The 14242-nt window shown below is 39.3% G+C and overlaps 1 protein-coding gene across 2 annotated transcripts in view; it reads right to left on the minus strand.

The window, feature by feature from the left end:
- Window positions 1-471: 471 nt before the first annotated feature.
- LOC126199177 (2-oxo-4-hydroxy-4-carboxy-5-ureidoimidazoline decarboxylase-like) overlaps window positions 472-14242 on the minus strand; it is a 53446-nt gene continuing 39675 nt past the window's right edge. For both annotated transcript variants that reach the window (XM_049935949.1, XM_049935948.1), the window contains exons 3-4: window positions 10156-10297; window positions 472-749 (exon numbers count right to left, since the gene is read on the minus strand). In XM_049935949.1, coding sequence (XP_049791906.1) covers window positions 572-749; window positions 10156-10297 — 320 coding nt within the window. In that variant the 3' untranslated portion in view covers window positions 472-571. The remainder of the gene's footprint in view (window positions 750-10155; window positions 10298-14242) is intronic.

A 14242-nucleotide genomic window follows, 5' to 3' on the forward strand; every position in this document is an offset into this window, starting at 1 on the left:
GTGGCAAGTGGTTTTTACATATAACATATATGTTACATATAATGTTAGTGGTAATTAATTTTCAAGCCAGGAAGAAGCTGTTGACTGCCTCTCTCTGGTAATTCTTTTGTTATCGTTTGACTACCAGATTAATGAGTTCTAAATAGTGTGTCATTTTGCACTAGTATTAGAGAGCACCGATGTATCTATTTCAGAATGACCACATAGACTCCGTTATAAGAAAAACCAATGACGGAGCATGATTAATTGGCAGCCTAGCGAGAAACTGCATTTTGTCTACAAGATACTGCATAGAAAACAGACGTTGTTTAGTTGCGTCCATTGCTTAATCTCATCTTCAACCGTTTTGATTCCTCTGTCAGCTGTGCAATTTTGGAACACACAATGCATTCATTGTATGTCCATGAGCACTGTTCCTGATGCTGGAATCCATGAAACATGATGAATTAATAAATTTAACCAGTGTAGTGCTACTTCTAGCTGATACACCTTTATTTTTATTTGAAGGGAAATATTGGTTTTTATTTCATGTACATTGAATAACAAGTTGTTATATACATGACGCAAAAGTTCAGTCTTCAACTAAATCTTTTATTCTTAAATTGCATATCTTCTTTACTTCAGAAATACCTGTTTCCAGTTCGTCTTCCTTAGAATTCTGTAACCTCCTCCTCAACCCTTCAAGAATTGTGTCTGGTTTATTTTCCCGTGCACAAATTACAAATGGGAATCCAAATTTTGATTTATAGCTGGAATTAAAAAAATACATGTAAATCAAAGTTGTGTTCCAGTAGTTACAAAGTAAATATTTTATGAGTGTAGGTAACAACTCACCGAGTAGTAGAAGTGTGTGTAGAGAGACAGAGTGTGCGTGTGTGTGTGTGTGTGTGTGTGTGTGTGTGTGTGTGTGTGTAGAGAGAGACAGAGAGAGAGAGAGAGAGAGAGAGAGAGAGAGAGAGTGTGTGTGTGTGTGTGTGTGTGTGTGTGTGTGTGTGTGTGTGTGTGTGCGTGCACGTGCGCGTACTCTAGTTTGAAAAAGGATTCGTCCAAAAGTTAGCCGAGTTTTCGGTCTTTATTTGTGCATCTGTCGATGACTCACTGCTTCTACTATTTCGTGAGTTGTTACTGTTATTCCTAAGTTACTCGCCTGGCAAAAAAAAGTGAAGGTCCCAGAAGGGGAGCAGGAAAAGAAATGAAACTTCATGGGTTGATAGCGTGTGTGTGATGTTATTTCAGCAATTACAGTACAGAGTCAAATTTACGAAGAACTTGGCAATGTCAGCGCACTGATGCAATTGGGAAGCCTGTCGGGTTCTGAGGCAAGGTGGTCCACTACTGTTGTAACTGGTCCTCAATATCCTGGATGCTGGCACTGGGGAACGAAGTTGCTATCTGAACTAGTCTCACCTGTGTACTGTTTGGGACGATTCTGGTGATCTTGCTGGTTATGGCATAGAAGTGCCACATGTGGACAAGCATTGTATTGCTGAAAGATGGCACCGTGATTCTGTCGCTTGAGGAGTAACACGTGAGGACACACGCTGTCCATGACACACCATTTTGCCATCAGCTGTGGCTTGAAGTTGTACCTGATGGCTCCCTGCACCAGTGACACCAGGAGTAACATGGCTGTGCTCCTCCAAAACATTGTAAGAACACTACATCTCCCAAGTTCTCCATCATATTCACTGACAATTGTCATCCGGGGTAGTGCAGAACCGTGATCCATTGCTGAACACAATTTGATGCCATTCATCAGCAGTCCATATTTCCCGGCCATGGCACCACTCCAAATGAAGCTGTTTGTGTTATGGTGTTAATGGCAGCCAAAGCATGTTACACTAGTCCCTAGTCCAGCTGTCACTAGTCTCAAACCAATGGTGCGGGATGACACAGAATATTGCAAGGAGCCCATTAGTTGTAGAATTGCAGATGCAGATGTAAAGGGGTTACAATGTGCTTGGAGCACAGAAAGGCAATTCTCCCTTTTGGTGGTCAGATGTGGTTGTCCGGAACCTTGACAACGAGTATGCGTGCCATCACGTTCAAGTGCAGTACAATGTTCGGCCACTGTCTCATCCAATTGCTTTGCAAATTTGGCATACTATACGATTCGACCAGCCGGCCAAATGGAGATCCATAATGAGGATGCTTTCAAACTCCTGTGGATGCTGATAAAGCTATCTCACACTAGTGTTTTGCATCTTCATGTGTTTCAGTGCTCACTCAACATCTGATCCTCTTCACACCCATTATATACCCTACCAGGCATGGTAACAATGTTAAACACAAACAATACATGTTTTGACTATTCAACCTGCAACAGATAATTGCAACTATCATTATTTATGTGCCTGGTGATGGTGTGCATGCATTCAAAGTTGTATTGAAATCTGACCTTATCTTCTCGTTTCTTCACATTTATTTTGTCAGGCATTGTATTTACATTCTGTCAGAACTTCACATAACGTGCTTGAAATAAACAACAAAGTAGAACAAAGTCATAATAAATCGACTTGCTGTGTAACTTCAGTCCCCTGAGATGAAAAGACAGCCCATTCCTGTGTACTAGATAAAAAATTATGTGCAGGTATGAAATGACATTGTGCTCGAGTTACTTCTGCAAATAACTTTACTTTGACTATTTTATATACAACAAGGAATAAATACTCAAAAATGTGACAACTGTCATGGAATTATAGATATCAGAGTAGTATGACTGGAAAGCATTACTGTTCCCTTTAAATACCTATAGTATGAAAAAACTGTGGAGGGTGGTATAAAATCACTTTCTTCTTGCAGTGAGTGAGTGCTGGAAGAAACAGAAAAAAAGTGTTGAAAGAATGTGGAGGCAACTAAATAAAACAATGACCTTAAGAAATTAATAATTGACTATGGATGAAAGAAAATTTCAGTTTGTGAGCAGTAGGAACATAGAATATGTTGATTTTACTTTGAAGTATTCCATCTAGTGTTGTAAAAGTTCAGTGATAATATCTCTGTGTGATGCTGCATAGAGGGGGGTCATTCGTGAACAAATGGGTTGAAGGAATGGTTCACTGAAGTGATGGAAAGACCTAGGAACGACTTACAAGGAATGGTTCTTCACCATTCACTTTGGTCGTGGTCAGTCTCATTCACAGGAAAGGTCATTTAAGGTCACTTCAGCTGGTGTTGTTCCTCAGTCTAGTTCCTCCATTTGTCTTTCCCATCTGGGTGTCCTTTCTTGTGTAATCACTCATTCCTCATTCGAGTTCAACTGTTTTATAATTATGGAACATATATAATAGTTAAGTCATTTGTAATGAAATCATATTTTTCGTCTTTTCTGTCAACTGTGGAACACATACTTATGAGAAGCTGTTGCTTTTTTTATTTGTAGATTTTCAAAATTTTGACTGCTTGCATTGTAACGAATAGTTTTTAAGATAACTTTAAAGTTTGGTTGTTTCCTTGTGGCACCTCCTAGTTGGTTTCTTTGCATAAAAGGGTGAGTCGTTCATGATTTTTCCCCAGCTGGCAAAGGGGAAGGGGTACCTCTCTATTTGAAAAATTGTAGAATGGTGTAAAATTTTATTTACATTTCACCTGTAAAAAATGTTGTTCAGAAGTAGCTTTTTAATGAATTTTGGTTTTTACTTTCAAAATGATTACAAATATGGTATTGCTGGATTAACTTTAATAATATAACTGATAAACCTACTGTTCACTAAGTGTGTGAGGCAAATATGAAGAGAAAATCACACTTTACATCACGCATGCTTGTTCTCTGATAACATATTTTTTCTTCCCCCCTCTAGAATGTTATGGGAATACTGAGACACAACCTAAAGCACATATAACTTCTCTTTCTCTTTTATATTATTATTACTGTGTTCAGTAGGCTTGACACCTGTTTTAACCAGATAATTTACAAACTAATTTTACTTTAGAAATTAGGTGTAAACCGTTAATGACATCTTCATTTGCATACCACTGTGAAGAATCTCGAAAAAGTCACTCAAATCAAATCTGTTTACAGAGGCCTCTACTTTATTAGAAATGAACTGTTCTGTTCCATCATTCATAATTTTGGGATTGGACCGATTCTAGCTTGAATCCCTACAAATTTTTGTCTGTTGGTTCTGCTTCACGATTCAGTGTAGTGGCTGTTTTCATTTTTTTATTTAGAAGACTGAGACGATAGAAAAGGGGTCAGGAGCCACAAACGACTTTCCAGTTTTTGTTAAGCCACACATGCAGTATCAGTATCAACAATCTGATATACGTGTATGAAGTTTTGAAAGAATTTTGAAATCGAAATAAGGTGCTTTGGTTTCTGAAGTGTCACAGGATCATGCTGAAATACATACTGGTAAGGAAAATGCAAATAGGACAAATTGCAACCTCATCATGGGGTTGAAATTCAACTTCATCTGGAATTAAACTTTTTGAATACATTAAAGACTTTCACCTTTCATCCTGCATGATGAATCCTGTTGGAGTGCAGAAAGACACTCCACAAGATAACCCTTTGAGAAGAAAATTCACAGTAAATTCAAAAAAACTATCAGTATAATCCTCTCATATATCTTACACCTGCAAGATAAATATGAGAGATCTTTTTTTCAAAACGCATTCAGGCAAAACAAAAGCACCTTTAAAATAGGCTGTATATTATGTCATTGTGACAAATTAATGTTTTTACTAAAGTCATTCAGTGAGAGTTTCATTGATGACTTTTTCTTGCCCTTTCAGTGGTGAGTTAAATGAACGAAATATGCATACAATTATCGCTATTGAACTTTTCTTTTCAAATACGTTTGTGTGTGCAAAATTCCTATTTAAGTAAAATAATGTGTATTTACATAACTCTTGAACTTCATATTGGTTTGACTCTCGTCTGTCAATGGTTGCCTGTGCCGGCACACAAGTTCTCTTTCTCAACTAACTGATACCATAGTGCTGAGAGCCATCAACTAACTGATGATTGATTCCATGCATGTACATTACAGCCTCTTTCAACTGATATCTAATCAAAAACTGACTTATCTCAATTGTTAAGTTTTTCAGAACAATGATATGTGCTAGATTGTCAAGGCTTTGGATTAATAAGTCTTGTTTCTTTTCATTTACGAAGTTCCGACATACCGCCCCCCCCCCCCCCCCCCAGTGCATTTATGTAGTAGCCCTGCTGCTGACAAAGCGTCTATTCAGTACACAATTTCTCAGTTCCAGTGTCGGAAGCTGTGACTTTTCAAATAAGTTTTCTTATTCCACACAGTGTGCGGAACTTTGATGTGTAGTTGATTTACACACCCACATATTGTAAAAAGAAACTATTAATGTTCGTTTTACAGATGACAGTCTACTTTCAGTTATTTCACAATAGCAGTGCCTATGCAAGTATATATCATCTTCTGTAAATGAAATGAAAACAATCAACAGTACCTGGTACAATTACGAGCTTCCCTCTACAGTGAATAACGATTAGCATAGTCCAAGCTGGGTCAGAAACAGCTTCCTTAATTCGTACTTCCGAGCAGCCTGCTCTGTTGTCTCTTTACTTGGTTTGCGGCCACTTTTCCATTACGTCTGTCGACTAATGCAGAAAAGGAGGTATTGAGCTAGGGAGATTGAACAACACAAAGAGTTTACATAAGGCAATCAGTGAATTTGACAGGCAGAAATATGAGGATCATTCAATAAACAATGCAACACATTTCTTTTTCTGAGAAAAGGTTGTTTTCCATCAAGATTCCAATACACCATATTTTTTCCCACTCTTTTGGCTACAAAATCCTATTTTTCAATACAATCTCCATCCAAGGCGATGGCATTATGCCACCTTACTATGAGTGCCCGTATGCCCGCACGGCACCACTCTACTGGTTGATGTCAGACCCTACGTTTTGCTGCATCAGTAACCTCCCCACCATCTATGTACTGCTTCCTGTGGAATGCGTCCTTCATTGGGCCAAACAGATGGAAGTCCGAAGGTGCAAGATTTGGGCTGTAGGGTGCATGAGGAAGAACAGTCCAATGAATTTTTGTGATCTCCTTGCAGGTGAGCAAGGGTTGTGTTGTTTTGGAGGAGGAGAAGTTCATTTGCATTGTTGTGGCAATGAACACATTAAAGTTGTTTCTCCAGTTTCCTGAAGGTAGCACAATAAACTTCAGAGTTCATCATTTCACCATAAAACAGAATAACACCCTCAGAGTCCCAGTGCAGCTGTGCAGTGAGGTGTTTATTTGTAATCCATTGATAATCTCAAATGAGAATGTACGCATGTTACAACGCTTCAGGAATTACAGCTGTATGCAGTCGGCTGGTACGCGGCATATCAGATTTGTGTGACCTCGTTTGATGATGACAGATGCTTCACCCAATGACTCACAGAGCTTTTGTTCACTTCCATGTGTGTGTACATGGTACGCGGCATATCAGATTTGTGTGACCTCGTTTGATGATGACAGATGCTTCACCCAATGACTCACAGAGCTTTTGTTCACTTCCATGTGTGTGTACACACTGTGCAAGAACTTATGAATATCTGTGATGGTCCGGTTTCCTCCAAAGGCAACTAACTCTGTGTTTGGAATGCACATCCACCACAGACTCAATTTTGAAGGCTACGTATAGCGCTGCCACCTATATGAACTCCATGACACTGTAGACCTGAAGCGGGAATATTCCACGATGTTCCACAACAAATTCTGTATTTCTTCAATTGAAATTAGCCAAGAAATAATTGTTTCAGTACTTATTGATTGTCCCTAGTACCACTCGTGCGTACTTGATTTTTTTCTGGACATTAATATAAAGCCTTGTAGCCCACACAATGAGATGAAAACAAATGGTGAATGAGTAAAAGTGAATGGTTCCCAAAAAGGAAACAATCACCAGTGAACTAGTTTATCGAGTATCAGACCTGATCTGTGAGTGGACTTAGTACTTACTTGCAGTTAGGGGTCAATACTTCACTTAATGGAACAAAATTGACAGGTGTAAAGGTAATTTCAGGAGTACTCCAAGGAAGTGGGATAGGACCATTACTGTTTACAGTGTACGTATATGATCTAGTGGATAATGTTGGAAGCTCCATGAGGCTGTCTGCAGATGAAGTGCTTATCTACAAGACTGTAGCAATGTCAGAACAGAAGTGAACTGCAGGAAGACGTGCAGAGGATAGGTGAATGGTGCAGGCACTGGCAGTCAGCCCTGAATGTAAATAAATGTAACATATTGAGCATACATAGGATCAGAAATCCACTACTGTACACTTACTCTGTTGGTGACAAATTGCTGGAAACAGTAGCTACTGTAAAATATCTAGGAGGAGGGGTATCTGTTGAGAGGCCAGACAAACGTGTGGTTCCCAAAGAGGGGCAGCAGCCTTTTCAGTAGTTGCAGGGGCAACAGTCTGGATGATCGGCTGATCTGGCCTTGTAGCACTAACCAAAACAGCCTTGCTGTGTTGGTACTGCGAACGGCTGAAAGCAAGGGGAAACTACAGCCGTAATTTTTCCCGAGGGCATGCAGCTTTATTGTGTGGTTAAATGATGTTATTCAATCTGTATATTGAGCAAGCAGTAAAGGAAACAAAAGAAAAATTTGGAGTAGGTATTACAATCCATGGAGAAGAAATAAAAACTTTGAGGTTCGCCGATGACATTGTAATTCTGTCAGAGACAGCAAAGGACTTGGAAGAGCAGTTGAACGGAATGGACAGTGTCTTGAAAGGAGGGTATAAGATGGACATCAACAAAAGCAAAATGAGGATCATGGAATGTAGTCGAATTAAGTCGGGTGATGCTGAGGGAATCAGATTAGGGAATGAGACACTTAAAGTAGTAAATGAGTTTTGCTATTTGGGGAGCAAAATAACTGATGATGGTTGAAGTAGAGAGGATATAAAATGTAGACTGGTAATGGCAAGGAAATCGTTTCTGAAGAAGAGGAATTTGTTAACATCGAGTATAGATTTAAGTGTCAGGAAGTCGTTTCTGAAAGTATTTGTATGGAGTGTAGCCTTGTATGGAAGTGAAACATGGACGATGAATAGTTTGGACAGGAAGAGAATAGAAGCTTTTGAAATGTGGTGCTACAGAAGAATGCTGAAGATTAGATGGGTAGATCACATAACTAATGAGGAGGTATTGAATAGAGTAGGGGAGAAGAGGAGTTTGTGGCACAACTTGACAAGAAGAAGGGACTGGTTGGTAGGGCATGTTCTGAGGCATCAAGGGATCACAAATTTAGCATTGGAGGGCAGCGTGGAGGGTAAAAATCGTATAGGGAGACCAAGAGATGAATACATTAAGCAGATTCAGAAGGATGTAGGTTGCAGTAAGTACTGGGAGATGAAGAAGCTTGCACAGGATAGAGTAGCATGGAGAGCTGCATCAAACCAGTCTCAGGACTGAAGACCACAACAACCACCACCATCTGGAGCAACCTTAAGTTGAATGACCACATAAAACAAGTAGTTGAAAAAGCAGATGCCGGAAGGAGGTTCCCATGGAGAATCTTAAGGTAACTAATTCACAAAACAAGTGGCTCGTTCTCGTTCTTGAGCATTGTTCATAAGTCTAGGACCACCACCTAGTTGGTTTAATAGGGGAGAGAGAGAAAGAGAGAGAGAGAGATAGATAGCTAGATAGACAGACAGACAGACAGACAGACACACACCAGATCCAACGAAGAGTGGTGCATTTTGTTGTGGGAGTGTTTAGTCGATAGGATAGCATTACAGAGTCGCTGAACAAACTCCATTGGCAGGTGCTACAAGAGAGGCATTGTGCATCACAGAGAATTGTACTATTGAAATAACAAGAGGGTATATTCCAGGAAGAGTCCGACAATGGGTAATTTCCTCCCACACACTTCTTGCAAAATGACCATAGTGAGAAAATTTGAGAAATTAAATCCAATTTTCTACACACTGTTCATGAATGCAACAAACAAGGGCGTGAGGAGGGGGCGGGAGGGGGGAGGGGCTGGAGAGGTCAGATAGTCATACCAAAAGTAAAAAGTAGTCCCTGCCACATACTGTCTGGTGACTTGTGGAGTATTGACATTGATGTAGAAGTCAGGAACCCATAATGGTTCAAAAGAAAACGTACCTCATTAGCCACACCACCTTTAAATTATCTGAATATCTAGATTCAAGAATTGGAAAAGTTCTGTTAGCTACATGGCAAATAGCGAGGTTCCTTGAAAAACTGCATGACAAGTAATCATATATTGTAAATAGGGCTTTGTATATACAGCTGCAGGTGACTTTTTTCATTGAAAAATACCAGTCTGATCAATTGAATATTAAACTTGAACAGCAGTGATTTAATATCATACAGGAAGCAGCAGCTTTCTTTCAAGTATCAGCTGTAGCTTTCTTACTAATTTACTCAGTTAGATTTAACTGGTGTAAATGTGAGCAGCATAATAGTGGTAGTATAATTCTTAATACAGCATACAGATTAAAATTGTCTTTGTTAATGTATACTGTGACTCATTGTACATTCTGGAAGGATATACTTCATAACATTTATCTCACATGATGATTGAATTAATAATTTTTAAAAACTAAGAAAGTTGTGGAATTCTATGAGACTTGCAGTAAAGATAGAATATAGGTGATAAAATGGATTGCATCAGTAGGCAAAGCCCTGACAGAGGTGTGGGTACAACATGGAAAAAAATTTACACAAAAAAAACATAACTGAGTAGTAACTAGGACAGAAAAATTGAGGAAGACCAGAGCAGATTTTTCTGAGGATATGGAAAGACTCCACAGTCACAAAGAAAGTCTAACAGAAAATTCTGACTGTAGTATAGTGCATGGTACTGCAAATCCAAACATGAATGACAGCGACACAGAAAATCACAATTAGACTGACAGAAAGCTCCAACATCTGCATGAGTTACATAATTTGAGAAGAATGTGTATTAGGAAGTGTAATTATTTCTTCCGTACAAATATGAACTCTGGGAATTACCATTGAGTGAACCTGTCTGAGTCCAGTGTTACATGATGTGGGAACTTCTGTGTTTTGTGTACTGAAAAAAAAAGTTGTTTTACTGACACAATAGTATTTCTCATTTCTTCTTTACAAAGACAATGAGTGCTTGAGATAATACAGAGAGGTAAAAGAAAATAAACATGGAATGCCTACCTGAGGCTCAGCTCATGTATACCACTGACGGTTGCCTTGGAGTTTGTCTGCAGGCCAGCCATGTGCTGCTCCCTATTGGACTCCTCTGTCAGCTGCTCCTTGCTGCCCAGGTCTGGGTGGCTGCACAGAACCTCCTCCTTGTCTACAGGGGAAATGTTTGTGTAGTATGTAAATTCGTAGCACAAGAGAATTGGTGTAACATGAGGAAAGCGAAGTTTCATCCCCCCCCCCCCCCCCCCCTCTCATCAACAACAACAACTAGCCATATGCACAGTTTAAAAACATTTATTTAATTCAATAATTTCCAGTTTTGGGTGTTTATTTAAAAATCCAGCTTCAAATGGCTGTTAAAGTTTTTCTCACTGGTCCCTTGTTTTGTGCATATAATTGATTTTGTGCACCAAGAAAAACAAAGTTTTTTGTTCAAAATTCAGTTAACTTACAAGAGATGTACATTTACCATTTTAAACAAAAAAACTTCTTGTTTACCTTAGTGCTCAAAACCAGTTAAGAGTACAAAACAAGGCCCCAGCATGAAGGTAGAGTTGTAGTAAATCCTAAGACAGTAATGGTTTGATTTAAATATTTTTCTTAAAATAATACTTGTGGGCTGGATGCTGTTTAAATTATAAACCTTATAATTGTACAGCAGCTAAGGTTCTCAACATGATAGCAAGGAACTATTAGTTCTGGAAACTATGTAGAGTGTCACTTTTATTGCTGTATGTGTCTCAGTAGTACTATACATTGGTGCTTGAAGGTAAGTAATGACCAGTAATTCTGTCTCAGTTATTTTAGAAGAGTGAAACAGGCCTACAACTAGTCCACAGCAAACAGCTTGGACCTTAATTTTAAAAAGACCCACATTATGAAATACCAAACAAATAAAAATGACTTGCAGGTACTAGAAGTAGAGTTCAACTGGCACTAGTTATACGAGGTATCGTGTGTGAAGTTCTTAGGCATCCTCAAATAACAGAAAATTTGGGATGGAACAAAAATAATATTGCTCATATAGAGTGGAGATGCTGAGTCGCAAATAGGCACAACAAAAAGACTGTCGGAAAGTGAGCTTTTGGACAGCATTTTGTTGTGCCTATCTGCGAGTCAGCATATCCACTATGTGGTGAGCAGCAATTATCTTTTTCCTAATATTGTTACATCCATCCTAGATTTTCCATTGCTTAATAATATTGCTCAGTTTCGCTTCTTTTTGCACTTAGAAATCTCTCGCTGTGTGCAGGTCACTAGATGAGATTGTTAGCCTGTTTTCCCCTCAATACCGTTCTTAATGTAATCATAATATATAGTGAAGACTATTATGTAAACGTGATAACTGAACATCTTGTTCTTCTAAGACATAGGGATCCTTACACTCTTTTGCCAGTACACATACTCCCTAGCGGCACTCGTGGTTATTAACAAGAACACATTTAGTATGAAGTGCACAATTCATCCTCACAGCAATAGAAACAAAAATAATTTCATATGTATGCAGCATTAGCCTCCTGTCTGTGTCTAACGTAGATGTGTTTGGGTCCTTAATCAGTATCTTCATTCGCAATACAAAACTGAAGCCACAGCAAAATCTTGTCACAGTCATCTGTGTTCGAAACACTGCTAGAAGAAGAGAGAGATTATACCTCAGTATTTCATCTACATCTATACTCTGCAAACCACCATGAGGTGAATGGCAGATGGTATATCCCATTGTACCGGTTATTAGGGTTTCTTCCTGTTCCATTTACATATGGAGTGTGGGAAGAACAATTATTTGAATGTCTCTTTGTGTGAAGTAATTGTTCTAATCTTATCTTCACGATCCCTGTGTGAGTGATGTGTAGCCGGCCGCGGTGGTCTTGCGGTTCTAGGCGCACAGTCCGGAACCGTGCGACTGCTACGGTCGCAGGTTCGAATCCTGCCTCGGGCATGGATGTGTGCGATGTCCTTAGGTTAGTTAGGTTTAAGTAGTTCTAAGTTCTAGGGGACTTATGACCACAGCAGTTGAGTCCCATAGTGCTCAGAGCCATTTTTGAGCCAAGTGATGTGTAGGGTGTTGCAATATATCCCTAGAGTAATAATTTAAAGCTAGTTCTTGGAACTTTAATAGACTTTCTCAGTATAGTTTACGTCTGTCTTCAAGAGTCCTCCCTTTCAGTTCCTTCACTATCTCCTTGACACTCTTCCATGGATTAAAAAAGCCTGTGTCCATTCGTGCTGGCCTTCTCTGTACATGTTCAAAATTCCCTGTTAGTCCGATCTGGTATTGGTCCTACACACCTGAGCAATATTCTAGGATGGGTTGCATGAGTGATTTGTAAGCAATCTCTTCTGTAGACTGATTGCGCTTCTCCAATATTCTACCAATAAATTGAAGTCTACAACCTGCTTTACCCACGACTGAACCTATGTTATCATTCCATTTGATTTCATTACAGTCCACTAAAATGAGTGACTTGGAACTAATCCTCACAAGACCATCATGTGTGCATGGGGAACTGGGTTTTATAGCCTGATCTTTTGTATTACAATTTACACATTTTCATGTATGGCACTACAACACTTGGAACATTATACAGTGTCAGATAACACAAAATATTGTATGTCTATAATCACACTGACAGCAAAAAAATGAAAATTGTAATACCAAGACAGAGTTGTGTGACATAAATGAAAGTGTAGAGGTATGTGTCTACATATTAAAGATGATATCTAGTCAAAATTCGCTAGTAGTGCCACTATGGGGATGCAAGTCAGGTTTAATTTAAATACATGACAGAACAGTCATGAGTATTAGTTACCTTTGAGATCGGACATGAGGAGTTGATGTTAGCCAAGAATGCCTTTAAGGCTACAAATATGCCTTTATCAACACCTCACTGAGTTTAACCATTGACACAATGAACTGTTACAAATCGGTTACTTCAGGGACAGCTGCGAGCCAGACACCCTTTAGTGTGCATTCCACTGATGCCAAACCATTTGTGATTTTAGTGGTGTCAGGTGAGAGCTTGTTGGAGGGCAGGGTGGATGTCTGTTTTGTTTTATGACGAACGGTGGTGTTGCCTCTGTGCCAGTGGTGGCAGTGTGTTGGTTAGAAGAAGAACAATTGAGGGCCTGCAACCAACATATCTGCATGCTAGACATGCAGGACCTGCACCTGGAATTATGGTCTGGGATGTGATTTCGTATGACAGCAGGAGCACTCTAGGGGTTGTCCCATGCACCCTGACTGCTAATTTGTGTGTCAGTCTGGTGATTTGACCTGTTGTGCTGCCAATCATGAACAGCATTTCATGAGATGTTTTCCAACAAGGAAAAGCTTGCTGACATGCTGCTGTTGTAGCCCAACATCCTCTACAGAGTATCAACATGTTGCCTTGGCCTGCTCAATCACCATATCTGCCTCCAGTTGAGCGCATATTGGACATCATTGGATGACAACTCAAGCATCATCCACACACAACATTAACCATCCCTATATTGACCGACCAAGTTCAACATGTGTGGAACTCTATCCCATAACTGACATCTGGCATCTGTACAACACAAGTCTGCATGTTTGCATTCAACATTCTGGCAGTTACACAGATTGTTAATGTACTGGTGTTTTACTTTTGCAATGGCGTATTCTGCACTTGGATTGACCTGTGATCTTGTACTGTTAATCATTTAAATATGTTACCTAGACAAATGTATTCTCAAAACAGCATTACACCGCATTAATTATTTTTTGGTACTGTGATTTTTTGTGTTCGTGCATATTGATTTCCCAGCATCTAAATTGTTTGTTGTTCACATATTATTGTACGTAGAAGAAATCATGTTCTAGAATACAGTGTTCTTTTACCAAAATTATTGTGAGACAGAGGAAACACACAGTTTTGTAATCAGCATCGACTTCTACACTTTGCAAGCTACTGTACAGTACCTGCCAGGTATAACTGTTTTATCTAACAGGAGAAACATGTACAGATTATCTCTAACCCTTTGAGTCCAGTAGAAATTGAAGATAGTGTGTCCACAACTGATTAGACTGGGACATACACAGCACACACTGCATAACAATAACGTAGCTCATAGTGAT

The sequence above is a fragment of the Schistocerca nitens genome, chromosome 8 (genome assembly GCF_023898315.1).
Source record: "Schistocerca nitens isolate TAMUIC-IGC-003100 chromosome 8, iqSchNite1.1, whole genome shotgun sequence".
Classification (NCBI taxonomy): Eukaryota; Metazoa; Arthropoda; class Insecta; order Orthoptera; family Acrididae; genus Schistocerca; species Schistocerca nitens.